Source organism: Pleurodeles waltl, chromosome 12 (genome assembly GCF_031143425.1).
Source record: "Pleurodeles waltl isolate 20211129_DDA chromosome 12, aPleWal1.hap1.20221129, whole genome shotgun sequence".
NCBI classification, from domain to species: Eukaryota; Metazoa; Chordata; class Amphibia; order Caudata; family Salamandridae; genus Pleurodeles; species Pleurodeles waltl.
The window spans coordinates 62,050,442-62,077,975 of NC_090451.1; the positions used below are offsets into that span (position 1 = coordinate 62,050,442).

The 27,534-nt window shown below is 47.8% G+C and overlaps 1 protein-coding gene across 1 annotated transcript in view; it reads right to left on the reverse strand.

Moving 5' to 3' along the window:
• Positions 1-3,814: 3,814 nt before the first annotated feature.
• The window catches only part of TNFAIP8L1 (TNF alpha induced protein 8 like 1), a 57,331-nt gene continuing 33,611 nt past the window's right edge, over positions 3,815-27,534 (reverse strand). The window contains exon 2 of the mRNA XM_069217034.1: positions 3,815-5,822. Coding sequence (XP_069073135.1) covers positions 5,257-5,822 — 566 coding nt within the window. The 3' untranslated portion in view covers positions 3,815-5,256. The remainder of the gene's footprint in view (positions 5,823-27,534) is intronic.

The window sequence follows — 27,534 nt, forward strand, 5'->3', positions numbered from 1 at the left end:
GCACTGCAGCAATACATTCACTGGGAGAGTACCTGCACTTCTCAGCACTGCTGCAATACATTTAATGGGCGAGTACCGGCACTTCTCAGCACTGCAGAAATACATTTAATGGGAGAGTACCGGCACTTATCAGCACTGCAGAAATACATTTAATGGTAGAGTCCCATCATTTCTCAGAAGCAAACAGGTACTCTAGTGAGTACCTGCACTTCCCAGCACTGCAGCAGTACATTTAGTGGATGAGTACCTGCACTTGTCAGCACTGCTGCAATACATTTAGGCCCGTATTTATACTCCGTTTGCGCCGAATTAGCGTCGTTTTTTTCGACGCAAATTCCACGCAAAACTAACGCCATATTTATACTTTGGCGTTAGACGCGTCTAGCGCCAAAGTATGGGCAAATAGCGTCATTTTTTTGCGTGAACGCCTTCCTTGCGTTAATGAGATGCAAGGAAGGCGTTCCCGTCTAAAAAAATGACGGCGACGCAAATGCGTCGTATTTATACTCCCGGGCAAAAATCACGCCCGGGAGGTGGCGGGTCAAAAAACCCCGCATTTGCGCCACTATTTAACGCCTGGGTCAGGGTAGGCGTTAAGGGGCCTGTGGGCTCAAAATGAGCCCACAGGTGCCCTCCCCTGCCCCCAGGGACCCCCCCTGCCCACCCCAGGAGGACACCCAAGGATGGAGGGACCCACCCCAGGGACATTCAGGTAAGTATAATTTTTTATATTTTTTAAATTTTTTTGGGTGGCATAGGGGGGCCTTATTTGTGCCCCCCTACATGCCACTATGCCCAATGACCATGCCCAGGGGACATAAGTCCCCTGGGCATGGCCATTGGGCAAGGGGGCATGACTCCTGTCTTTACTAAGACAGGAGTCATTTAAATGGCGTCTGGGCGTCGAAAATAATGGCGCAAATCGGGTTGAGGCGATTTTTTTGCCTCAACCTGACTTGCCCCATTTTAAGACGCCCTAACGCCATTTTCCCCCTACGCCGGCGCTGCCTGGTCTACGTGGTTTTTTTCCACGCACACCAGGCAGCGCCGGTCTGCTAGCGCCGGCTAACGCCATTCCATAAATACGGCGCCCGCATGGCGCTTCAGAATGGCGTTAGACGGCGCTAAATTTTTTGACGCTAAACTGCGTTAGCGCAGTTTAGCGTCAAAAAGTATAAATATGGGCCTTAATGGGAGAGTACTGGCACTTGTCAGCACTGCTGCAGTACATTTAATGGAAGAGTACCTGCACTTCTCAGCACTGCAGAAATACATTTAATGGGAGAGTACCGGCACTTATCAGCACTGCAGAAATACATTTAATGGTAGAGTCCCATCATTTCTCAGAAGCAAACAGGTACTCTACTGAGTACCTGCACTTCTCAGCACTGCAGCAGTACATTTAGTGGATGAGTACCTGCACTTGTCAGCACTGCTGCAGTACATTTAATGGAAGAGTACCTGCACTTCTCAGCACTGCAGAAATACATTTAATGGGAGAGTGCCAGCACTTCTCAGCACTGTTGCAATATATTTAATGGGAGAGCTTCTTAGCACTGCTGCAATACATTTAATTGGAAAGAACCTGCACATCTCAGGAGCAAACAGGTACTCTAAAGAGGGAGTACCTGAATGACTGTATGTCCAGTTAAAGCACTGTATAAGGTGCTATCTGTTCTGTGCTTCAGTACAAAACCCATGCTAGACTCACACATCCACATTAGAACAAAGGCGTGTGTGTGTGGCGCTAGGTAGCCTGATTGTGGCCAGTGCTAGGGAAGAGAGCAGCAATGCCCTATTTTTGTAGATATGGCGCTGTCCTGCTCCGTTTGTTTCACGCAACACAGCACTTCGCTTACTGTGCTGCGTGGCATTGAATTAAAAGTACATTTGCCCCCAGATTTTCAGGTAATGGTGCAGAAGCCCGATTTCTTTATGTTCCTTGATACACCTCATGAACGAGCTACTGAGTTGTGCCCCCTGCATTTTATTGTATTATTGCTTTACAAGAGAGATTCAGTTTGTGTTTGGATTGTGGCACACATTGTGTGTATGTTCCATGTACTGCAGTTTTACCTACCTCTTCACATGTTAATGTCTGGCACAGACAGAGGCAGCCTTAGCTGTTTTGCCAGTCACATTTACTCAAACATGAAAGAAAAAAAAGGATTCATATATCTATACATACACAGGCGCTCTGCATCAGACATCTTCTTTAATCTGTTCATCTGTCATTCACATTTTGCTTCCAAACACCACAGCATACACCCTGGAGCAATGGTTAAGCCCTCATCACCCATTGGCTCTCTTGCACCGTGGGTGATAGCGTGTTTCCTAAACACAAGCCCACATCTGCCCAGATATGTGTGCTTTATTGTCAGGAATGGAGGGCCAATAATTTACTTCTACCATATTTTGATTCGCTCTCTCTCCTTTTTTTTATTCTTTTCACTCTTCGTTGTGTGTTTAAGCTAGGTCTTCAGGTTACAAATATTCGAAGCTAATAAAACATTTTCTTTCTACCTATTACAATTGTATTTTTGTTATGTACATTAAAACGAAAAAGGATTTTTATACCGGTTTTAAGTTAACCTTCCTGTTTCGGATCACCTGCACTTTACTTTTAAAATTATGTAATACTTCATTTTTTTTTATTAAAATGTTTATTGCAATCAGATAATCACCACTTTTAGGTAGAAGCGTGCTTTATACTTTTTGTGGCACATTCTTGTAATGATTTTTTTTAAATGTAAGCATCACATACGTTTACCAGGCCCTGCTCTAATGAGTTTGCTAAAGGTTGTTGATTTTCGTTTATTGCTTCTCAAGACCAATGAGCTATTGCCAATTTGTTGATGACGCGGATCTCTCTTCCACCATGTGTTAGCTTTCCGTATGGTATAGTTTAAGTTATCTATACAAATATTATGACTGTGATAATCTGGTATGCCGCCACAGTCCATACGTGGCCAACATTTAGATGTTGTTTCTACACAAATATTCTGTTATATGTAAGAAAAAAACACAGAAAGGTGGAGTGCCTTCAACCAAAGATGTCCTCTTAATGTAAACAGCAGCTACTTAACCCACACATGCTCAAGCTTTCTGGACAAATTAGCAATGGGATGTAGAAAACGCCCCTCTGAAATATCTTCAGTTTCTAGCAGAGGACCAGTCTCCCAGTGGTGCCCAGTGATTGGATCCCTGAGATGCCAGTCACTTCCTGCTGGAGGCTGAAAAGGTCAGGTATTGGATGGGGGATGTAAAGGCTTTGAGCGTCCAGAGGAAGAGAGAGGTACGACTGGACCCTCTGTTCTGACTCCGCCCATTTAGTCATCATCCCAAGACAGGGATCTGCCATTACAGTTTCCTCAATATTACATTTACAAGGTCCATCTGTGCTTAGAAATGGGGGACAACCCAAAGGAATGGCTGTCTGGACTGTAGCTTATCCTTTTAGTAGCCTTCACCAGTTGAGAGGAAAGTTGCGTGTTTAATCCTGGTGGGACCCCAAGTCTAGAGTTGGGTTACGGCTGGAGCCGTACAAGCTCTCAAGGTGCTGAGGTGGGCATGGAAGCAAGCTTGCTGGCTTTTGTTCGACAACACTTTCTACGGAGTGGTGTAAAGAGGGGGGGTTCCTATTCACAAAAGTGCCTAGAAGCAGCAATGTCAGGATTGTGCTCCATTATCAAACGCTCTTACGCATGAACATTACCACTCGGTTGACTCAACGGCTTGGAGTCAAGGGACGCACCAGCTGTCGTGGAGAGAAAACATGTTTGGCTAAATATCACAGTTTCCACAATAAAAGAAGTTAGAGATTGCCAAGAGTCCACTCTTTAATTACTTGAGCATATAAAGACTTAGGTGAAATGGTTGTATGTCAGCTAGTTCAGCAGTGCAGACACGCCTCTGGGTACACCGTAACAACATCCTAGAAATATGAAATGACAGCCAACAAGAAGACGCATAAAAATCAAAAAACAGTCATCAACTTAACAGAGCTACCAAGAAAACACACGTTTTGGACTTGAGGTTTATCAAAGTGCACATTTGGTTAACTGCTTCTTAAATGTTTGTCCTTTTCAAAATAAAATGGAAAACCCATCGTGTCATAAAGGCCTCTGGAATAAAACTTCTTGAGGAATGTACAAGTGTTGTGGGAAGAGTGAAGGTTCTTCGTTAATTCACCACGTAAACAGGTCAGGTCGATCCCAATGCTTCGCGTTATCCAAACGCGAGATCCCCAAAGAGTTCAGGATCACCATCAATCAATCAGCATTTATAAAGCGCTACTTATCACCCTGGGGGCGGGTCTCAAGGCACTGAAGGCACCATTGGTCCGATTACATGTGACTTTCTATGTTCAACCTTACCACGCAGCCTTGAGGAGCAACTTTACACATGGAGGTGGAACAGTGCTTCAGGTAGTTCTTCGGCATAGGACAATTTTTTGGAAACTCACATCAAAGTGGTTGTTCATACTTCAGATAGTACATAGGAGATAGTTCTACAAGCGGTGCAAGAAGTCCCATCTCCCGGCTTGCAACTTTCTGCTACGGAGTTGTCCCTCCTCATTGGGCTTGCTCCTTGCCTTCCTGTCTCAGTCTCAGCTAGCCATACCTCAGTCATCGACAATTGAAAAATAGATGTTATATCTATTATCCGTGCGACTGCATATGCTTCTTAGCTGCGGAAGTCTCATAAGAAACAGTAAAAATATTCTTCCTGGATTAACGCGCATCACTTGGAAGCTTGGCAACTGGAACATAAACCCTGACCACGACAAGTGCTAAGAAGAGCTGTTGTAGGACTCCAAGAAGGTTGGCGTGAGGGCTACTTCTGAAACGCCAACATCTGAAGATTGCACTTTCTCCATGCCAAAGGTGAAGCTTGCTCAGTAAGTGTTTGGTCTCAAATTAACAAAAGTGCTTGTCAGACTAACAAGTATGGTCTATAATAAAGAAAAAACAGGTGCACAGGTTTTCCTTGAGATTGTGGCAAACAAGTGATTGAGAGTATAAAAACCAAGAAGTCCATAGTCTTACGTACATCCTTTGCGTTGAGTCTCTAGACTTTGTTTAGCCAGAATATCTGAAATTGAGGTTAAAAGTAGACGAGAATCATAGGATGTTATCCTGCATACCTGGTAGTCCTCAGAAGATGATGAGGACGATGTTTAGCACCGGTACGGAAAGAGTTTGGCTAGTGAGGACGGAGATGAGGCAAAGACACAAACATTCTCTCAGTGGCCTATCAGATGTTTCCCTCATCCAGCATCTTGTTGATTCCCTCACAGATCTTCTTGAGGTGGGTTCGATAGGGTTCCGATGGCCCATAGAGTGCTGACAAGAACTCATAGTCCGCAAAGTGGTTGAAGACATGATTAATTCTGGAGTGAGACTTGGCTGTCAGGTGCCGGTTGACGGCTTGATGCAGCATGTCTCGGCACTCGTTCAGAATGTTGGACATGACCCTTCGGTCGAAGGTGAAGTCTATTTGGTAGAAGCTGACCGCTGTCATAGCCAATGTGTGGACCTTCTTGCGGAAACGCTGCATGATCAGATGCTCATCACCATTGAACTGACCGTTTCGGTAGAGCACGGCAAGCTTCATAATGACCTTAATCAGATTCTTGATGATCTTTTGTGCTTCTTTCCGGTTGCGGGTGTACTCTTTGGTGACGCGGTACAGCTCGTCCAAGATCTCGCTGCTTGTGTCATCGATAAAGACACTTGCCACAGACTTTGAGGCCATCTTGCTGAGGAGCTTCTTCTGCGCCTGCATAGCCAGGTTCTTGGTGCTGAAGGAATCCATCTTCTCTATGGAGAAAGAGCAACACAGAATAGTTACTGTTTAGACTCTACAAATAGACGCAAGAGGCACACTGTTTACTGAATTATTGCCCATAGGATTGTAATATTTGAAGGATTGCAAAGCAGTGCTGTCATTGACGCTGTAGGAAGGTGTGCTCTTTATTCTGGATGTTTAATTTCGCTATCCCATTACTTCGGATCCTTAAATTTGTTTCTACAATTAGTTTCAGATTAATTTGGATTTGTTTTGGAGAGTATGTGTGTGTGTGTATATATACACACACACACACACACACACACCTAATAGGATGTTTTAAGCAGTTGCGGCTTGCCGGGATTGCAAAGGGCGGATGGTGCGCGGTTGGTGGTGGTGGAATATTAATTAAATTAAAAATACATTTTAAAAAAGTACCTCCGTGCCATTGCTCCTTCTTCCTCACGGGAGGCACAGGCTCCCAGCCTGCCCCACGGCCAATCCTGACGCTGCTCGGAGCAGGGTTAGGATTGGCTGGGATCACCCAGCCAGGGCGCTCCTAGGCCGACGGGGAGCCTGTGCCTGCTTTCTCCAGCACGGCACCACACAAAAATACATGAGCACTGAGGGGAGTGCTCTCCACACTCCCCTCCATGGCTGTCATCCCCAGTGCCCCGCCCCTAAACACAGTTTATTATCGTCTTGTAGTAAAAGGTTTGCAGCTGGCGGGGGGTGGGAGGGGTACACTCCTTCGCCCTAGAGGAGGACCCACCACTGGTTTTAAGGTAATTTCAGCTGCTGAAGAACTCATTTTACTCTCAGCTTTCGAAATTAGACAGTAAAATACTCGTTTTTAAAACCTAAAGCCCTTGTGTGATGTTTTTGGTTCCATATAAATCAGGGCACGCAATACGTACCTGTCTCATGTTGCACACTTGTATAGCACATTATAAGCCTCTCAGACTGCCACAAAGAGCTGACGTGGACAGGACAGATGAACAGAAGGGACCGCGAGTGAGTTAGGAAGGAGAGGAGATTCAAGGAATGAGTGAGGGCCCTTGTGGATGTGGATCCCCCCCAAACGCTACTGTTTCCCCAAATGGACAGAACATGAATAAGAAGGCAAAGTAATTTAATACAAGTATGCATAATTAAGGAGTTCAATTACATTTTGGAAAAAAGTTTAGCACCTTTTCTTAAAACTATCTGCAAGGGAAAATCCTGGTGTTCAGCTGATGTAGGTTCAAAATCATGGAGACCTGGAAAAGGGGAATATTATGTCCAGCATGTACTCCGAGAACACATTCAAGGGGCCTGTGTATCCATAGAGCACATCAACCTGGCCAAAGAGCCTGGAAGAAATATTTTATTTTAGTACAAGGTATGCAGAAGTGATTTGAGAGACAAACCAGTAAAATGTTGTGTGTGTTTTTTTTTATCGTCTACCACGTAAGAGTTTAAAAAAAACACAAGGGGCACCTTGTGATCTTGCCACAAACTGTCTCTTTCGAGACCAGTTCTCTCTGGAGAAAAATTCTATGGATCTCGTTTCGCAAGAGAGAATCGTGCAAACTGCACAAGGCCAAAATCTGCCCGTTTTGCATCTTCGCTGCCCTGCATTGCTGGTTTTTTGGGGGTGGGACTCCGCGGAGTGCCTTACAGGTGAGGAAACCACTCTCAGTTCGTTGTGACAGAACTTATCCATTGGAGAAATGGAGAAATTGATGGAGTGTCTTACAAGGGGTGAAGCTGTGCTCAGACAGTCTCTTTCTGCCCACCATGGAAGGCCTAAGAATCTCTCGACCTCACGCGAGGTGGAGATGGGTATGGTTGCACCCGGCTTGGCTTGATAAAATGCCATTTTGTTGCACCTTGAGAAGTTCTGCCACCACTGAACACCTAGAGCAGGATAGAGACTCACCTCCTGGTTAGCTTTGGGGGTTCAGTGGAGACACGCCCTGCATCGAGCCTACAAGCATCCCGCATGGGCCCACAACAGGCTGACTGCACTCTGATCAGTGACTGGTAGGAAGCTTTTTGTTCCACCTATATAAAATGTGCACCAAATGTCTGGAAGAAGTAATTGATGAAAAGGAAGGCGTGACGGGAAAAGGGAAACGTGTTGGGGGGGTAGGTTTAGGGGAAAAATGAGTTTGTTTGGAGTCAAAGTTAGACTTATTACATGTATGTAGATTAGATTTAGGGAGAGGGAAGTTTTTTTAAAGATCAAGCAAATTCTAGATTTGAATAAAATAATTCGAATGAGTAATTTTAAATGTAATTAAGCATTTTCAAATCCATAGCCTTCAGACCTTTAGATTCGAACTACATTCAGTGCTAGCGAATTGGCTTAGATGCTCGCATTGTGCGAGCTGGCAGTGTTGAGGTGGCTTGTCTTGGCATCTGAGGTGTACATGTCCAAGAGATGGCAGCCCCTGGCGCAGACCCATCCTGTGACCTCTAGGACTGGTGTGAGTCTGAGACACGTATGGTTGACTCCACCAGGTCACATGGCACCTCAAGATATCCTTGAAGAGGTGCAGACTTGAGGTTAGGTCCCCACTCTGGAACTGGAACACCCGGGTGCAATCCTGGCTTCCCCCCAGACGCACTAGGTACTCCGGGTCACTTTGCCACCCTGTGCCTGGGTTTCTTTTTGCTTTTGCAAAAGTTGGAAGCGCTTCGGGCTTCTGCTTCACAGAGACGTTACGGAAGACGAAAGGGCGCGATGTTTCTTCGTATTACACTTGAGGCAGTAATGTTTCCCCTCAGATTTCGGGATTACACGTCTGCGCAGCAGACTTCTGGAACAGGCTCATGCCGGCGCCATTGGAAGGACATTAACTTCACCAAGGAGCGCGCTCTGAGCTTGGCGAGGCCGGGAAAGCGCTTCCCAGGGGCCGGGCTCCGGTGACATGTTTGCCGCTGTTTCTGCTCCGAGAATCGGAGTGCGGACTGAAACACATACCGCAACCGGGAGTTTCACCCCGGCAGGGAAGACCGACGCTTGATAGCAAAGGGGCCCTTCACTTACTGGTGGAGGCGGCGAGGGGTCCTCCCAGAGCAGACCCGGTACCGCCAGGCCCGGCAGAAGCATCCGGAGGGTGCAACGGACCCCGGGGCCCATCCAGGCTGTCCCGAGGATGCCACAGATGCCGGGGTCTGGTCACCTTCGAAACTTTATTCTGCTAAATTTAGTAATGACTCCAATTGCTGGAGATGTGACCAGACCAATTGTGATATTGTTCATATCCTATGGGATTGTACTGCACTCCAACCATTCTGGATACAAATATCACAATATTTAAGGAAAGTGATTCCCAATATTTCCTCACACTCACCCCGCTTATTTTTATTACGATACACATGGTCTAGGCACGCTCTCTTCACACTTATTCAGATGGCTCTCTACTGCAATTAGTGTAGCCAAAGTTAATATACTGCGTTTTTGGAAATCTAGGGCCTGATTCTAACTTTGGAGGACGGTGTTAAACCGTCCCAAAAGTGGCGGATATACCACCTACCGTATTACGAGTCCATTATATCCTATGGAACTCGTAATACGGTAGGTGGTATATCCGCCACTTTTGGGACGGTTTAACACCGCCCTCCAAAGTTAGAATCAGGCCCCTAATGTTTTACCATCTGCCCAAATGTGGTTAAAGGATATATGTTTGATATTGCTCTGTTTGAAAGAATGCTATATAAACTGAATGATAATTTACAACAGTTTGATAAAATATGGAATATATTCCTGACCAACTGACAACTTCATATCTCTCTGTTTATATCTTTATATGTTCAATGATTCATGAATAAGATCTCATGGTCTCATTATATTTTCAACACCATTGATAATTATTTTCTTTTCAAGATAGGTTTTAGATAGGTATAACTTTGTAATAACTTACTTTATCATTTTGACTTAATGGATATTTGTTTATTGCTTCTTTGTCATTAATCTCAGATACAATATAAGTAACAATGTTTATTTATGGAAAGTATTTAACTATTTAATTGTACACTGGAATTTCTTTATTGTGAATTTATGCTTTTAATGGACAATTCATAACTATTTTGTTCACTTATAAAAGTTTAATAAAGAATTGAAATACACAGACGCCGGGGTCCAGTCTGGCCCGGGGGCAGCCACCAACCCCGAGGCCGATGCACTCTGTCCCAAGGACACCACCGACCCCGAAGCCTATCCAGTTTGCCACGAGGCAGCCTCCGACCCCGATCCAGTGTTTCCAGAGGATGCCACAGACGCCAGGGCCCATCCAGTTTGACCTGAGGCAGCCGCTGACCCGGAGGCCCATCCAGTCAGTCCCAAGGCTGCATGAACTCTAAACCAATCCAGTCGGTCCAGAGGCTGCCACAGGCCTCCCGAGGCCCATCCAGTCTGTCCCGAGGCTGCCACAGGCCTCCCGAGGCCCATCCAGTCTGTCCCAAGGCTGCATGGACCCTAAACCCACCCAGTCTGTCCCGAGGCTGCCACAGACCCCGAGGCCCATCCAGTCTGTCCCGAGGCTGCCACAGGCCTCCCAAGGCCCATCCAGTCTGTCCCGAGGCTGCATGGACCCTAAACCCATCCAGTCTGTCCCGAGGCTGCCACAGGCCTTCCCAGGCTGCCACAGACCCCGAGGCCCATCCAGTCTGTCCCGAGACTTCCACGGACTCTGACGACCATCCAGTCTGCACCTCTAACTTTTAAACTTGCAACCCAGGCGCTAGGAACAGCATGTTGTCCTCAGATAAGAGCAGCGGTGGGACGGTCCACGTGGAATCAAGTGAACTCGGTACCATCAGACGGACGATGCAGCGAGGGTCAAGTGGTTGTAACCGGAGGTGTGAAGACAAGAGTGTCCAGTGATGTGAGGACAGACAAACGGACACAAGTGGAGTCTTGTGAGCGCAGCTTGAGTGGAAGGAACCAATGTCAACAGACGCAACTGGAGTGAAAAAGACATTTAGGGTCAAATAGGGTGACCACCCGTCCGTAAATTTCACGGACTGTCCGTAATTTCGCCCTGCCGTCCGTTGTCCGTGATGAAACCTTTAACGGACGACATTTGTCCGTAATTTCAGCCCTTCACCTAAAGGACAAGGGGAAGGCAGGGCGAAATTATGGGCAGAAGAGTTTCCCCTGCAGGTTTCAAAGGCAGAGAGTCTCCTGTGCTCTGAGGGAGGGAGGGGCAGAGAGATAAGAATCAGACCTTCTTGCCAGGGGGTCTCCTTCCCTAAAGACATGCAAATGTGCACAACTGGTAAATCTGCAAATACAAAAGGGCTTGAAAACCCGCATTGACTTTACTAAAAGGAGTCACTTTAAGTTTTCTGATGGCAAAGACATTACTTTTAGAGAGGTATTGTAATGGTGTTCCAAGGTGAGCTGTGGAGTGTGTGTGTTTTTAATGGAGTGTTATAATTTTTTTTAGTATTAGGTATAAACTGTATATTATTCAAATCTGTATTTCAGAAGCACTTTTTTTTATTTAACCAAAATGCATTTGCGCTTTTTGTAGCAGCCTTTATTATGATGTAATTGTATTTTTTTACAGTTCTTTCAGGTACTTCGGTACCTCATAGTACTAACAAACATTGGCAAAGCAATAGGTCTCATCTACAAAAGAGTTAGCGGCTTTGTTAATGTGTTTTAGCCATTAGCCATGTTATACACCAGAGTAGCTGCTGTTCAGCATGGCTTAAAGTTAGAGGCATAGTGGTGTGGAGTGGAGTAGAGTAGCATAGGAGCAGTGGCGTAAAGCCCAGTGGTGCAAAGTACAGTGCAGCGGGGTACAGTGCAGTTGTTTAGAGTGTGTTAGCGTAGAGTGCAGTGGTTTAGAGTGCAGTGGCGTGGGACAGAGTAGAGTGGCATAGAGTGCAGTGGATTAGAGTTGCATACATTAGAGTGGCAGAGAGAGCACTAGCGTAGAGTGGTGCAGTGGCATAGATTGCAGAGTAGACTCACGTTGCAGGGAGTGCAGTAGTGTAGAGTGGTGCAGAGTAGTGCAAAGTGCTGTAGAGTGGAGTAATGCAGAGTAGAGTGGCATAGAGTGCAGTGGCATAGAATGCAGTAGTACATAGTACATCGGTGTATAGTACAGTGGTGGAGAGTGCAACGCTGCAGAGTAGAGTTTCAGTGCAGTGATGTAGAGTGGAGTAGAGTGGCACAGAGAGCAGTGGCGTAGAGTACAGTGGTACAGAGTAGAGGGCAGTGGAGTACAGTGCAGTTGTTTAGAGTGCATTGGCGCAGAGTGCAGTGGCATAGAGCGGCATGGGGTAGAGTTACATAGAGTGCAGTGGAGTAGAGTGCCATACAATAGAGTAGCAGAGTGCAGTAATGCAGAGTGGTGCAGTGTCATAGAGTGCAGAGTAGACTCGTGGCACAGAGTGCAGTGGTGTAGAGTGGTGCGGAGTGGAGTATTGTAGAGTAGAGTATAGTGCCTAGAGTGCAGTGGCGTAGAGTAGTGTAGAGTGCAGAGTTGCAAAGAAGAGTGTCAGTGCAGTGGTGTAGAGTGGTACAGAGAACAGTGGCATAGAGTACAGTGGTGCAGAGTAAAGGGCAGTGGCATACAGTGCAGTTGTTTAGAGTGCACTGGTGTAGAGTGCAGTTGCATATAGTGGCATTGGGCAGAGTAGAGCGGCATAGAATGCAGTGGAATAGAGTATATTGGTGCAGAATGAAGTAGTACAGAGCAGAGTGGTGTAGAATATAGTGGCGGCCAGTGCAGTGTTGCAGAGTGTCAGCTTGCACTGGTGTAGAGTGCATTGAACTAGAGTGCAGTGGTCAGAGTGGTATAGAGTACAGTGGCGTAGAATAGATTGTTTCAGAGTAGAGTGCAGTTGCATAGAGTGGAGAGGTGCAGGGTAGAATGCAGTGGCACAGAGTGCAGTGGCATAAAGTAGATTATTTCACAGTAGAGTGAGGTGGCTTAGAGTGGAGAGGTGCAGGTTATAGTGGAGTTGCATAGAGTGTGATGGTGTAAAGTAGTGTAGAGTGCCGTGGCATAGAGTGCAGGGGTGCAGAGTAGAGTAGAGTGATGTACAGTGTACTGATGTAGAGTGCAGGGACATAGAGTTGAGTGTTACAGAGTAAAGTGCATTAGCATAGAGTGTAGAGTTCCATTCATACACTCTAGTGCAGTGAGACTACAGACAAGTTATGGGTGCCTCTCATCCTGACATTAGGTGTGAGACTGCTGCCCACACCCTCTGCCCTGCCTCTTTAAAAAAAAATTAGGTTGAAAGTCCATGGGCGGTTGGGGTAAGCCAGGTGTTTTTGTTCAATTTGTTTAAACTAGCATAAGGTGAATTACCTTAATGTGTCCCAAACTGTTTGCCAGGGGTTTTAAAACGTTCAGAAACATAATCAAATTTTTGCTGTTACTTTCTTTTCAGGAAAGATCGGGTAGATTTGGGTAGGGGTGATGGCCTTGCCGCAGTACTGAAGGGCATTAATTTACTACTGAACAAGGACGTAATGTGACACCTGAATGTAGCATACCAGGAGGCAATCACAAAAGGTCCACAGTGAATAAATAGTGCTATGTTAAAAAAAAGAGTAAATAAATGCACTGACAACACAGTGAGGCATGGCCTCTCTTGCGCATGTCTGTAAAACTGACGTTTGTTCTTGAATTTTTGTCCTGAATTTTGACCCTTTGTCCTGAATTTTTAACAGTCCTGTCCAGAATTTGCCTCAATGCCAGGTGGTCACCCTAAATGAACGGCGCTAGATTCAGACGGGAGTAACATGAATGATGGAAGAGCGCCCCCCCAACATGGGGGGAGCGCGGCCCCTTAGGGATCGGGGACGCTGGGGCCGAGCCTCGCACTAGTTGTGTGCAGGCTGGCCATGGGCTTCCGCTCGCGCGTCTCGCGAGACGCGCGGGTGGAAGTTCGACGCTGGGAGAGCGTCGGTGGTCGGGGCAGCGCTGGACCGGTTTGGGCCGCCGCGCACTGGTGGGGGGGGCATAAAAGCGCCCCCCCCAGAAGGCTTGGCCTTCTTACTTCGTGCGCGGCGGCCCAGGGACAGGCAGACCCATTGGCGATTTTTGGCTTGTAAAGAGTTGCAGCACGGCGGCGAGGGCGAGTGTCTGGGAGGCAGCAGGCTATCCTTGATCGGGAGTTCGAATCCAGCACACGCCGGGAGGCGCCTGAGGACGGACCTGCGAGAAGGGGAGCAGGATTACCGGAGTTCTTCGCGTAGTCAAGAAATCAGAGGGTGCATGAGGATCGGATAGCAGGGGAGCGACCTTGTAGTGTCGGGTGCAGCAAATCGGACGCGTAATTACAGGTGCAGGGGAGCGACCTCGTCAGTCTCGTGTGGGCAAGTAAAGGAAAGCGAGGTGAGTGAGCGCACGGAGGCTAACTCCGTTGTTAGGAGGTTGTTCTGTGCGCGCTCTCACCTGCTAGGGGTTTCACCCCAGGTTAGTTAGTTAAGGGGTTTCTCCCTATATTTTTAAATTTTGTGTTCACCCCAGGTCAGTTAGTTAAAGGGTTTCTCCCTACTTTTAATGGTTGAAACATTTTGTGTGGCACGTGGGAGAGGGCTGTGGCGCTGGGGCAAAAAAGTGTTTGTGCCAACAGATATTTGTTCTCCCATTTCACTTCAGCAGTGTGGTAAAGCGAAAGGGGGTCATATATTCAATTGTTGAAGGTGCTTATTTGCAGGTATAATTGTGATATAATTTTTTCATTAATTTGATTGTGTTTGATTGCGCATTGCGTGACAGTGTCCTAGGACTGATATCCACTGTACTGTGCAAAAGCGTTGTTGGCATTGGGCTAACGGATTATTCCTTTTAGGTTAATAACTTAGATAGTTGCCTTACCACTGCTTACAACTTGTTTACCTAATATTGGCATTATGGCAGCTAATAGGGTGAGAGGAGGTAAGAGGAAGGGCACAGATCCTGATCTTGCCCAGCTATTAAAATTGGTCTTAGCTAAGTTAGGGGGCGGGGATTCAGAAGGTGAGGCTGCTCCTTCAGATGGAGATGACGGTGAGGTAGGGGCTTCCCGCCCGCGCCGCGCGAACGTAGCACCACCTGCAGCTTTTCCCCCAGTTAAGCGTAGGAATAAAAAAACAGACTGGGGAGACGGTAGTTCAACAGCCTACGCCTCAGGCAGTTCTGACCCCTCCCCCCCCCCCCCCCCCCCCCCCTGTGATTGAGTTAGTCACAGTGGTGGCCCCCAGTATTGCAGCGGCTGCGCCTTCTGAAGAAATTGCTGGGCATCACGCAGGGGTAAGGTCATCTAGCACGGGTCCGGCGGGAGGTGTGGAAGCTATGCTGGCGGATATACGGCGTTCTGTAGCAGCATTAGCAGCACCAGCCAGTGATGTACCCACACAAGCATTACCCATTGCGCAGGGAGTGGCACCAGGAGCTAGCGCAGTCACAGAACAGGGGCAGGCGGCTAGGGCCCATCCAGGGGCATCCCAGGACCTGACAACCCAAACATTGGTGTCAGTATCACAGATGTTGGCCAACCTCACTGTGCCAGTGCCAACACCACACCCCACGACCCCATGGGCTAGTGACCCATTGCAGAACTCGGTACTTGAACTTAAGCGCCAGGTGGAGGCATTGGTAGCAGCGCGTAATGTTCCTTCATTGCAGGTGGCGACCTCAGGCCCCAGTGTCAGCCAGGCACCGGGCCCGCTGTCACAGACTCCTCCAGGTGGAAAAGAACATGGTAAGGTCATAGAACAGGGTGGTAACACCATAGTAACACCAGCTGAAGTCACGGGTGCAGACACATTGCTATCTAGGCCGGGGAAGTTAGCTGCACATGTGGCTTCTGAAATCAAGGAAAAAATTTGGAAAGGGGATTTTGTGGACATTTTTAGCCTGGTAAGGGCTAAGAGAAGGGAAGTAGAATCAAAGGATAAAGATACTAAAGCTTCATCATATACAGATAAAAAACCAAAGATAGAAGAGAATATTACAAATTGGTTATTCGGTTTTAATGTGTTTATGTCAGTCATGCTGGAAAAGAAGCCTGACATTGGTCTGTCAATGATATTTTATGCAAACAAAATTTTAAAAGCTCACCATATGTACGGTGGGAACGCTTGGCTGGAGTATGACCGTGATTTCAGGTGGGCAAAGTTAGAGGATCCAGCAATTGGTTGGGACCAGACTGAAGTAAATGTTTGGCTGGAGTGCGTGAACAACAAATTACCCAACAAGCAGCCCTTTCGAGCACAGTATACAAGCGACAAAAAAGGGTCCTGCTGGGCGTTTAACAAGAAAGTATGTTCACGCCCCCCTGGGACGTGCAAATTCAGGCACTCCTGTGCATTTTGTGGGCACCCCTCTCACCCCGAATTTAAATGCCTTAAAAAAGCAAAGGACAGAGCTAAGGAAGGGAGTAAATCCAGTACCTAGTTCTTCCTTGCCTTCTCCCATTCACTTAGAGTTTTTGTTGCCTTGGCTGAAGGTTTACCCAGTCAAGGCTTCAGCTGAACTACTGATTAAAGGTTTTTCACAGGGTTTTAGAATTCCAGCATCCCAGGTCCCCCCCTTAGGTCACTGCAGAAATCTTATGTCTGCCATAAAAAACCCCGGCGTGGTGGCTAGAAAAATTGCAAAAGAATGCGCTCTGGGGAGACTGGCTGGCCCCTTCACTTCCCCACCCACAGCTAATTTTGTCTGTTCCCCATTAGGAGTAGTACCCAAAAAAGAGCCGGGACAGTTCAGACTGATCCATAATCTATCAGCCCCACGCGGCGCCTCAGTGAATGAGGCAATAGACCCGACTTTATGTTCAGTGCGTTACGCTACCGTAGACCAGGCACTAGTGTTGCTGAGGGGTCTGGGGCGGGGTGCGCTCCTAGCAAAAACAGATATCGAAGCAGCTTTCCGGCTTTTGCCAGTTCACCCTGCAGATTACCATTTTTTGGGATTCCAATTTGATGGGGAGTATTTTTATGACAAATGTATGCCCATGGGATGCAGTGTGTCCTGCAGTTATTTCGAACAGTTCAGTTCTGCTTTGCAATGGATTTTCACCAGGCGTATAAGTCATGCAAATGTTATACATTATTTGGATGATTTCCTAGTGTTGGGCCCTCCTGAGTCAAACAAATGCCTTTGGGCCCTGCAGTCTCTGACAACCATGTTCGGGGATTTCGGGGTCCCAATAGCCCAGGAAAAAACAGAAGGCCCCTCCACTTGCATCACTTTCCTGGGCATAGAAATTGACACCGTAGCGGGGGAGTGTCGCCTTCCTCTGGACAAGCTTCAAGTTTTTAAGGGGTCCATCAGAACTGTCTTATCCCATTCCAAGGTCACCCTGCACCAATTGCAAGTCCTGGTGGGTCAATTAAATTTCGCCCTGAGGATCATTCCCATGGCCCGCCCCTTTTCCAGATCCATAGCTAGGTCTATGGCAGGGTTGACCGAGAAACACCATCACACCAGACTGTCTGCGGAAGTAAGGGATGATTTGAGAGTGTGGGAAGCATTCCTTCAAGACTTTAACGGGGCGGTGATCTGGCCTCTTCCCCCTGCCGACAGCCCTTCTCTTGGCCTATTTACAGACGCGGCAGGCAGTGTGGGCTTTGGGGCTATACTTGGTCCTGCATGGTGCCGGGCAGATTGGCCAACTGGTTGGGTAGAGTTGGGGCTCACCAAAAATATTGCATTCTTGGAATTATTTCCCATCATTGTAGCGGTTTCTGTTTGGGAGGACACTTTGAGAAACAAGACAGTAGTATTTTGGTCAGATAACATGGCAGTCGTGGAGTCAATCAATAGACAAAAAGCTAGCTGCAGATGGGTGCTGAGACTACTTAAGTATCTGGTGCTGCAATGTTTGAAACTCAACATCACCTTCCGGGCGAAACATGTTCCTGGGGTAAATAACAATGCAGCTGATGCCTTGTCTCGATCATTAATGCAGGATTTTCAGAGGTTCCACCCACAGGCGTCGGAGAGGATGACAGAGTTTCCAACATCACTGTGGAAGATTGGTGTCCCGCGCTGTCAGCCCTAGTAGGGGCTTCTTTGGCGACACAAACAAAGGGGGCATATGAAAGGGCCTTCTTGAATTATAGACTGTTTTTGAAATCAGTGAACTCCTCAGATTGGTTTTCATCCGAAGCAATCTGTGCCTTTTTGCAACATTTAAAAAACAAGGGAAAGCCGGTCTCGTGCGCTAAGGCCAACTTGGCAGCCATCCGTTTTTTCGCCAAACTAGGAGGGCAAGATGCGAAACTCAATGCCTTTATTATTAAGCAGGCTCTGGTGGGGTGGTCAAGAGCGGAGGGCCCCAAAGTAGACTCCAGGCGACCTATAACCCCCCAGGTATTAGAGAAATTGCTGGGTGCAGTTGCTGTAGTTTCTTCCTCCCCTTTTGAGACTGCCTTATTCACATCAGCTTTTTCAGTGGCCTTCTATGGGGCCTTCCGTATTGGGGAAATGTTAGGTACTTCCAAGAACGACCATGCAGGGGGTCTCCAATGGCCAGATGTAATAATCAATAATAACTCCGCCACCATACTACTGCGCAAATCAAAGACTGATCAATTAGGAAAAGGGGCGAGGATTGCTCTTCGGGCAGCGCAGGGGTCTCTTATCTGTCCGGTTGCCAACCTGGATGCTTACCTAAAGGTGCGCCCTTTAGAAAAATCAACGGCGCTATTCATACACGCAAATGGGGACTGTTTGTCGCGCTACCAATTTACAGAGGTAATGAAAATATCATTAAAGGCAGCAGGCATAGAGCCTTTAGGTTACTCTCCTCACTCGTTCAGGATTGGCGCGGCTACGTTAGCTGCGGGGGCAGGCTTGCCCATCTCTGAAGTCAAGGCCATTGGCAGATGGTCATCTAACTGTTATAAGCGTTACGTTAGGCCAGAGCTGGTCTAATTTGGAGTGTTTGTGTATCTTAACATTCTGTATCATTCCTCACACAATTTTCCCTTTATTGCAGTAGATGGCTCCGCGTGTGGTTTGGGTACTGGGGCATTCATTCGTTCGTCGGGCGGCGTACCGGTTGCAGCAGCTCCGTAAACCGAATCCGGCGACAAACTTAGACGTGGCCTTCAGGTGGTGCGGGGTTGGCGGCAAAGGAATTAAACAGCTACAGCAGCTGGTTGATTTGGCTCGCGGATGTGCAGGGCTCCAATCCCCGGACCTCATCATCATTCACCTTGGGGGCAATGACCTGGTACATCTGGGGCGAAAAGCCCTCAGAGAGGCAATATTCCTAGAAATAACAAAGCTTGCTAAACAATTTCCTAATGCAGCCATCGCCTGGTCTCACATGGTGCCACGGAAAAGATGGGGCCCAGGAATCAAACCAAGAACAATCAATGTGTCAGTTAGGCGGCTTAACGCGGAGATGTCAAAGCTTTGCCCTGGTCCAGGCCGTTTGTGGAACATCCCACATAGACAATTGAAAGGACCTGAAATGTTTCATAGGGATTTGGTTCATTTATCTGATGCAGGTACTGACCAATTCATGGCAGACATGTGGTTTTTCGCTAAGTGTTTGTTTTCTGGTGGGGAGGGCGTATGACCCTGGGGCCCTGGTCGCCCTCGTGGCGCAGAAAGAGAGAATAAAGTAACCGGAAGCAACAGAGGGGACCCCAAGGGTGGGGCCCCGGTATAAGAACAGAGATAGGATCCTGAAGTCCTGGACCAACCTGCGGATGGACACACCTGTTTGGGGGTAGGGAGCCCAGATCACTGGGGTGGTCACGGGGCTCATGCCCTGGGCCGCCCTGGTACACCCCTTGGTTGAGTGGTGTTTGGAGAGGGGGCGGAACCCTGAACAAGGGGTCAAGGAACAGAGGAAGCAGGGATACCGCCCCCCCCTAAGGATACAGGTGACGATCAGTCCCTGTGTGGTCCAAAGGAGGTTCAGGACAGGAAGGGATCCTGTCAAAATCTATGGTTACAAAGTAGCGTCTATAACAGTTTATATATATTAAAGTTTGCAGTGAAATGTTTTTAGTTGAGTAAAGTGCATATGATGACTTCCATAAATTGTGTTTATGAATGTTTATAAAAGTATATTTGAAAATAAATACTTCTTCCAACAAACAAAACTGTCTTGTCGGTTGGTGTATGACCGGTGTTGGGGTGAGGCCCCTATGGCGGCCTCCGAGTCCTATGGAAGAGCGCCCCCCCAACATGGGGGGAGCGCGGCCCCTTAGGGATCGGGACGCTGGGGCCGAGCCTCGCACTAGTTGTGCGCAGGCTGGCCATGGGCTTCCGCTCGCGCGTCTCGCGAGACGCGCGGGCGGAAGTTCGACGCTGGGAGAGCGTCGGTGGTCGGGGCAGCGCTGGACCGGTTTGGGCCGCCGCGCACTGGTGGGGAGGCATAAAAGCGCCCCCCCCAGAAGGCTTGGCCTTCTTACTTCGTGCGCGGCGGCCCAGGGACAGGCAGACCCATCGGCGATTCCCACCCACCCTCTCCTTATTATTAGGCTTGGAGGAAGGGCGCAGAAAGAGAGAATAAAGTAACCGGAAGCAACAGAGGGGACCCCAAGGGTGGGGCCCCGGTATAACAACAGAGATAGGATCCTGAAGTCCTGGACCAACCTGCGGATGGACACACCTGTTTGGGGGTAGGGAGCCCAGATCACTGGGGTGGTCACGGGGCTCATGCCCTGGGCCGCCCTGGTACACCCCTTGGTTGAGTGGTGTTTGGAGAGGGGGCGGAACCCTGAACAAGGGGTCAAGGAACAGAGGAAGCAGGGATACCGCCCCCCCTAAGGATACAGGTGACGATCAGTCCCTGTGTGGTCCAAAGGAGGTTCAGGACAGGAAGGGATCCTGTCAAAATCTATGGTTACAAAGTAGCGTCTATAACAGTTTATATATATTAAAGTTTGCAGTGAAATGTTTTTAGTTGAGTAAAGTGCATATGATGACTTCCATAAATTGTGTTTATGAATGTTTATAAAAGTATATTTGAAAATAAATACTTCTTCCAACAAACAAAACTGTCTTGTCGGTTGGTGTATGACCGGTGTTGGGGTGAGGCCCCTATGGCGGCCTCCGAGTCCTAATGAAATGGACGTCACTGGACTCAAGTGGACGTGTGCATTAAATACCAGGGAGGTGTCTAACACGCAGTCTCTCCCCCACCCCACCGTGCCATAAACCGTGCAGGGCGGGGATGCCAAGCTTCTAACATACAGTGCGGATTTAATCTCGATGCAGCGCCCCGACACGCTTACCTCTCCCAGGCAAGCTCCCAGATCCATCAATTTAAATGAATTATTTCATTTTACTCGGGACTGGTTTTTGAAGAGTCCCCTGGGCTTACTTTTTTGAGCCGCTTCTGACACAAGCCAGCGAAAATCATTTTTTTCATCAATTTCTGCTGTGCCAAGATTGATTGTGCCTTGATGCGGACCCCGCCGGCTTGACCGTGGTGGCGCTTTGCGCTTTCCCGCGCCTCGCTCTCCATGCAGGGCGGGGGGCTGTCCCGAGACCGTTCCCCGTCGGCGCCACTTGCACCGGAAGTGTTGTTCGATGCGGAGCTCAAGGCATCGAAGATGCATACCCTGCGGAGGGGTCCCCCAGGCACCGTAAACGTTAGAGTGCAAATGAGACATTATGCAAATGTGGTGCTATAAACCGTGTTTTAGGTTGCTGCCTGGACCCCCAAGGCCGCTTCGGGGACCAAAAGGGTTTGTTGTGTGCGGCTTGGCCGGTCTTGTGCACGCTAGATCTACCTTTTGAGCCAGCGGGAGGACAAAGCATTCAGCCACTTTTTTGGACAATAATTTAAAGCAAATTTAAATGTAATTTTTTTCTTATTTTTTCCTGCGTACCTTCTACATCTAGCCGCAATCGGAAAATCAAGGTTGTGCAAGGTCACCTGCTAGCCTTTCCATTTTCGTTGCTGAGCTGCGAGCTGGGACCTGGTTGCCTTGCTACCTTTGGGGGTGATCAGTGTATTTATGTTTCATGGATGTGTTATGTATGTAGCGAAAGGGCTGCCGGGCATTGCACAGGCTTAAAGGTAAAGAGGTGGGTGGTTTGTGGACTGTGACCGTGTCATGATGGGGTGCTCTAAAAAGAGGGCCATCTTCAGCTCTCCCCTAAAGTGCAGCTCCTGATGGGTTGGGGGACGTTGTTCCACCTCCATGCGTCCAGCTTTTGTCGACTGAATAACAACTCAATCACGCGGTAGGTAAAACCCACCACTGCGTTTCTTCCTACTCCACCTCGAAGCTGACTTAGTTGACATTCTCTGAAAGGCCTGTATGTGAGGACTGCCACTGCTAAGCTGAACTTATCAAAGGCAGGTCTTGAGGTGGTCTTCAAAGGAGAAGATGCTACGAGGGTTTGGGGTGGGATCACCTTTGGAACGGGACAACTTGCCGCAAAGGATTGTCCACTCGCTACAAAGCATCGTCATCCAAAGCTGACGTGGCTGAATCTGGTGACCACTGAGTTCCACCCATCACTAGCCAAAAGCAGTCGGGTGATGGTGATGAACCATCTAAAACAACAGAACACATGCATCAGATAACCTTTATTTTCAGAATGTCTTCTGCTATTGCTTCTAAACTAAGTCATGGGAGCACAGAAAACGAAAGCCGACATGCATAACAAAGGCAACGGAAGGTTATGTGCAAGGAACTGAAGGGATGAAACAGGAGAGCAGCGCCTGGAGGAGAAGAGCTGTACCCCATCTTCTCAGCTACCAACACTAGCAAGAGTCTCTCTTGCAGCCCGCAGGGTGGGAGGACGAGGATGCATTACCCAGGACACGAGGCACCTGTTCACATCTCAGTGTTTAATATTTCATGGGGGAACACAAAGGGAGCCTGGAAAATGAATATTGAACGGAAGACTCTGGGTGGAAGAGGTTTGCCGAGTGGCGCCCGTTGTTCCATCGTCTTCTATAGTGGTCCATGTTTAGAGACGAAGAGAGCCCTCTTCAGAGAATGTCAAGAAGCCCCCCACTGGACGGTCCTCGTCCAACCATAGGCCTCTCTACCCTCCCTTACCACCCCATCCATCCAGACTGAATAGATGGGCCAACACAACAAGATGGGAGTCGGGCAAAAAAAAAAAAAAAAAAAAAAAAGATTAATTTATTCATACAGGCAGCTCTTCAGATACAAGGCACATTTTATAGGGCAAAACGTGGTCACTGGAGAAAGAAAAGTGAATTTTCCGAGTGTTTTTAGAGTAACTATCATGCCTACCTGCCCAAGACTGTTCTTAGAGATCACTGTTCTTCGTGCTATAAAGTGTTGGAAAGGTCTGGGTCACCAGGGAGTGGGGGCTACTCAAAAAGAATGTCCGAGGAGTTCCATAACCCCAAATCTTGGGTCCTGGGAATCCTCCTCAGTGATGAGATCCACGGCCACAATCTTCAGAGGGAAGACACCCCGAGAAAAGGCGGACACCTGAATATCAATGTCCTGGAATTTGATCAACTTAGTAGGACAGTGGTGAGCGGAAGAAACATCTTCCATCTGAGAGTATTGCGGCAACCAGATCATCGCCAAGATGCAGATATGACCACCCCTGGGAGAAATGTGCAGACCAAGGTCCTGATGAAAATGTTTAACTATTTGCAGAAGGGGGTGGGGCCAGTAAAGGGACAAGTCTTTTATTGCACGCAATGGACTGACGATAGTGCCAAAGAAGTGTTCTATATATGCTCGTTACGGTTTTTCAACATTTTTATGGATGTGATCCCATTTTCCTTATGGAATGACAGATTACGACCACAATGATTTCTTTTTTTTTTTAAACACTTTATTTAGAGTCATTTCCACATACCAACTCTATTTTCAACATTGCGAACGCTGTTGTACTAAGCGCAAACTGTTACCCCATCACAGCTTTCTACCTGACCCAAGTTTTGAAGAAACCACTATTTCAAAGAATTTCAGCTCTCATATGTAGAAATGTTGCATAAGTACACACCCAGAGTATGTTCCATCTTAACTCAGACAACAGGAATGAAACTTGCATTGGCCATTTTAATTCACCAGGCCATGGAAGCGTGCCTTTTGTAAAATGAATGCGATTTCTTGCAAACAAGAGATATGCAAGAAATGGCCAAAAGATTATTTTCATAAAAATAAAGGAGTTATCCAGGAGTACAGGAGCACCAGTCCTGGCAGTGAAGTGCACTCCTTTTCCAAGCAGCGGTGCACCTGTAATGAGGTAAAATGTGGCCAATCAAGGCGCAAGCTAGCCAATGGATGACCCCGGCCGACTCACTGCACCAAGCGGTGTTCTGTGGTGGGAAGAAGCAACGTGTGACTGACTCTTCCATGGAGAAAGAGTTCTGACCGAAAGCCTCTGCACTTTTGTTATGAGTTCTGAGAAAACATGATTCAACGACACAGCTAAAGCTCTCTGTAGCCCAGACCTAAAAAGTATTCTTGGAATCCATTAGGAGGCATCTGGTAAGAGAAGGAGAGGAACACCGGCCAACCAAGAAGGCAATATTCTCTACTTGGGTCTGCATCCAACTACCGCGGCTTGCACCCTTCATGGAGGTGATTGGCTTCTGGGGGCATTCATGGGGGAGAAGTTGGAAACGTACAAGCAAATTTTACCAGTCATCGAACATAAAAGTATCAAAACAAAATATTTGCAGATTGTTTGCAGGAATGCGTGCCCACTACTAACAGTGTTACATTGTTGCCTGCATTACTCCCCTGTCATCGGATTACGTTCTTTAGTATCTGCCTTGCAGCACTCAGAAGGAAAACTAGAATAGTAACATACCACAGGGAGGTCAAGTTTGCAAGATAGTTGCCATTCTAGGGCCGTGGCCTTCCTGGAACATGTGATGAATCCCCTAAGGCAGTGTTCCCCAAACCCCGGGCCGCGGACCGGTGCCGGTCCGCGGATCAATCGGCACCGGGCCGCCCGAGGTCTTCAAATCTTGAAGGCATGTTTAAATACAATTAAATTTAAATTATTAAATCAAAACAAGCGGGCCACGGAAAAATTATCAAACATTTACCGGTCCGCGGCGATAAAAAGGTTGGGATTCACTGCCCTAAGGGCTCAAAAATAAAATCCTTGGAAGATCAGGTTCAAGTGGACCTGTCTGGAGATGGATCTGGTCGACGCTTGTGAAATCGAAAGTGGGACCAAAAGACATATAACATAACAGGACCTCATTCTCTCCACCTATAAACTTCCTACCACTTTTCAAGGCCTCCATTGAGAAAGTTCTGCAGCACGCGAGGCCCTCCATGATGTACCCTTCGAGTGCCTGTCCTCAAAACCTAAGACAACGCTTGTCAAATTCTCTAACACTTGTAGAGTGCATGTTGTTGCAGGGAATCTGTAAATGGGACATAAATTAAGATCGGTTACTCATTTCTTGATCAATATCAGTTATGGATTAATAGGGAAAGGCCTGAGATCTGACAACACAGTTTCTATTCTCTACTTGCCAGACTTTTGCAACCCACCCCACGCCTTTTTGTTTCAGTTCTTGGGAGCTATTTTCGTATGCCCCACGGGGCACAGGTAACCCCGCCACACCCCAAATGAATATATTAATAAGTAATTCTCTTTGGAAAGCCTTTGGGATAGCCCGCCTCCCACGTAAAGGGCTGTTTTTAGCTTTTTGGAGGTAAATAATTTAATAGTCTTAGCATGGCGAGGCAGGTGGGACCAAAACATGCCTGCCAAGGCAGCAGCTGTGGGTTACCCGTTAACCATGGTTACAACGAGCCACCCACGCCTGCCCGACTCTAGCATTCACCATCTGTGCTGGGCGAGCCCGCTGTGCTGCTTCCTTGCTTGTTCTTGGCCACAAAGGTGTCGCACTCGGTTGCCAAGCACTGATGCAGGCACTGTGCACTCAGGAGGGAGTGGAATTAGCTAGAACACAAACAATTGAGGTCAGGTGCAGGAATGACAAGGCGAGAGGCGAGCATCTCAACCGGCAGGCCCCTTTGACAGGCCAACACACACTGTGGCTAGCATCTCAGCAGTGCAGGAAGTCATGCCAGAAGCAATATGGAACTGGTGATCACCAGCAAAAAACAAAAGTGAATCTGCCTCCATCTGGGCAAAGACAAGCATGCAAGTACCATTAAATATTTTCCAAGTTTGCTGCTTTTCCGCCTGAACTGTGCGTTGAAAAACTTCTCACGCGGAAGTCTCAAAGTCTGCAACCGCTTAGAAACTCTGATATTGGAAACTCTGTTTTTGACTAGGTTACTAAAAGTTTTTTAAATCTGTGGTTTACCGATGTTTGGCCCAGACCAACAGAGCATGAAGCCTCTTTTTGTACTCGTTACTCTGAGGTCAGTTTAAGGGATTGGGGCGAGTTAGCCATGATCCAGAGTCTTGTGGCTCAAAGATACAAGCCCTGATACTGAAACATCTAAAGAGGGTCGTGAATTCATTTTTTTATGTCTGTATTTATTTTTCCACTATTTATTTTTAATGCATGGTAACTTGATAAACCAAGTCAGTCCTGGAGAAATGTGTAACCACATACAAAGCGAATCAAAGGAGGGTGACGGGTAGATGGAGTTGCCTCAGTCCCGGGAGCTCAAGGTAAGGGGGCTGGCATTGTGGTATAAGTAGTTTCCAGTGTGGGGGTGTAGGAAAGTGCCACTGTTGGCATGGTTACCACCTCACTTTTTGCATAGTGTTGATGTCAGCTTTGATTGGAAGTGTGCTGGGATCCTGCTAACAAGGCCCCAGCACCAGTGTCCTTTCCCAAAACCTGTACCTTTGTTACCCAATTGGCACAGCCCTGGCACACAGTTAAGTCCCTTGTAAAAGGTACCCATGGTACCAAGGGCCCTGTGGCCAGGGAAGGTCCATAATGGCTGCAGCATGTATTGTGCCACCCTAAGGACCCCTCACTCAGTACATGCACACTGCCTTGCAGCTTGTGTGTGCTAGTGGGTAAAAAAGACAAAGTCGACATGGCATTCTCCTCAGAGTGCCATGCCCACAAACCATTGCCTGTGGCATAGGTAAGTCACCCCTCTAGCACGCCTTACAGCCCTAAGGTAGGGTGCACTATACCACAGGTAATAGCATAGTTGCATGAGCAATATGCCCCTACAGTGTCTAAGTCAATTCTTAGACATTGTAAGTGCAGGGTAACCATACTGAGTATATGGTCTGGGAGTCATCATTATGAACTTCCCGCACCTTAATGGCTACACTGAATACCAGGAAGTTTGGTATCAAACTTCTCAGCACAATAAACTCACACTGATGCCAGTGTGGAAGTTATTGAAAAATGCACACAGAGGGCATCTTAGAGATGCCCCCTGTATGTCAGCCAGCCTGGTAGTGTAGAACTGACCAGTCTATGCCAGCCTGCTGCTGAGAGACGAGTTTCTGACCACATGGGTTGAGTGCCTTTGTGCTCTCTGTGGTCAGAAACAAAAGCCTGTCCTGGGTGGGGGTGTTTCACACCTCCCCCTGCAGGAACCGTAACACCTGGCGGTGAGCCTCAAAGGCTCAGGCCTCGTGTTACAGTGCCCAAGGGTACTCCAGCTAGTGGGATGCCCGCCCCCGAGACAAGCCCCCACTTTTGGAGGCAAGTCCAGAGGGATAATGAGGAAAAATAAGGAGTCACCCCCACAGCTAGGACAACCCCTAAGGTGTCCAGAGCTGAAGTGACCCCCTCCTTGAGAAATTGTCCATCTTGCTTTGGAGGATTAGGACCAATAGGTATAGGGATGTGTCCCCCTCCCCAGAGGGAGTGGGCACAAGGAGGGTGTAGCCACCCTCAGGGACAGTAACCATTGGC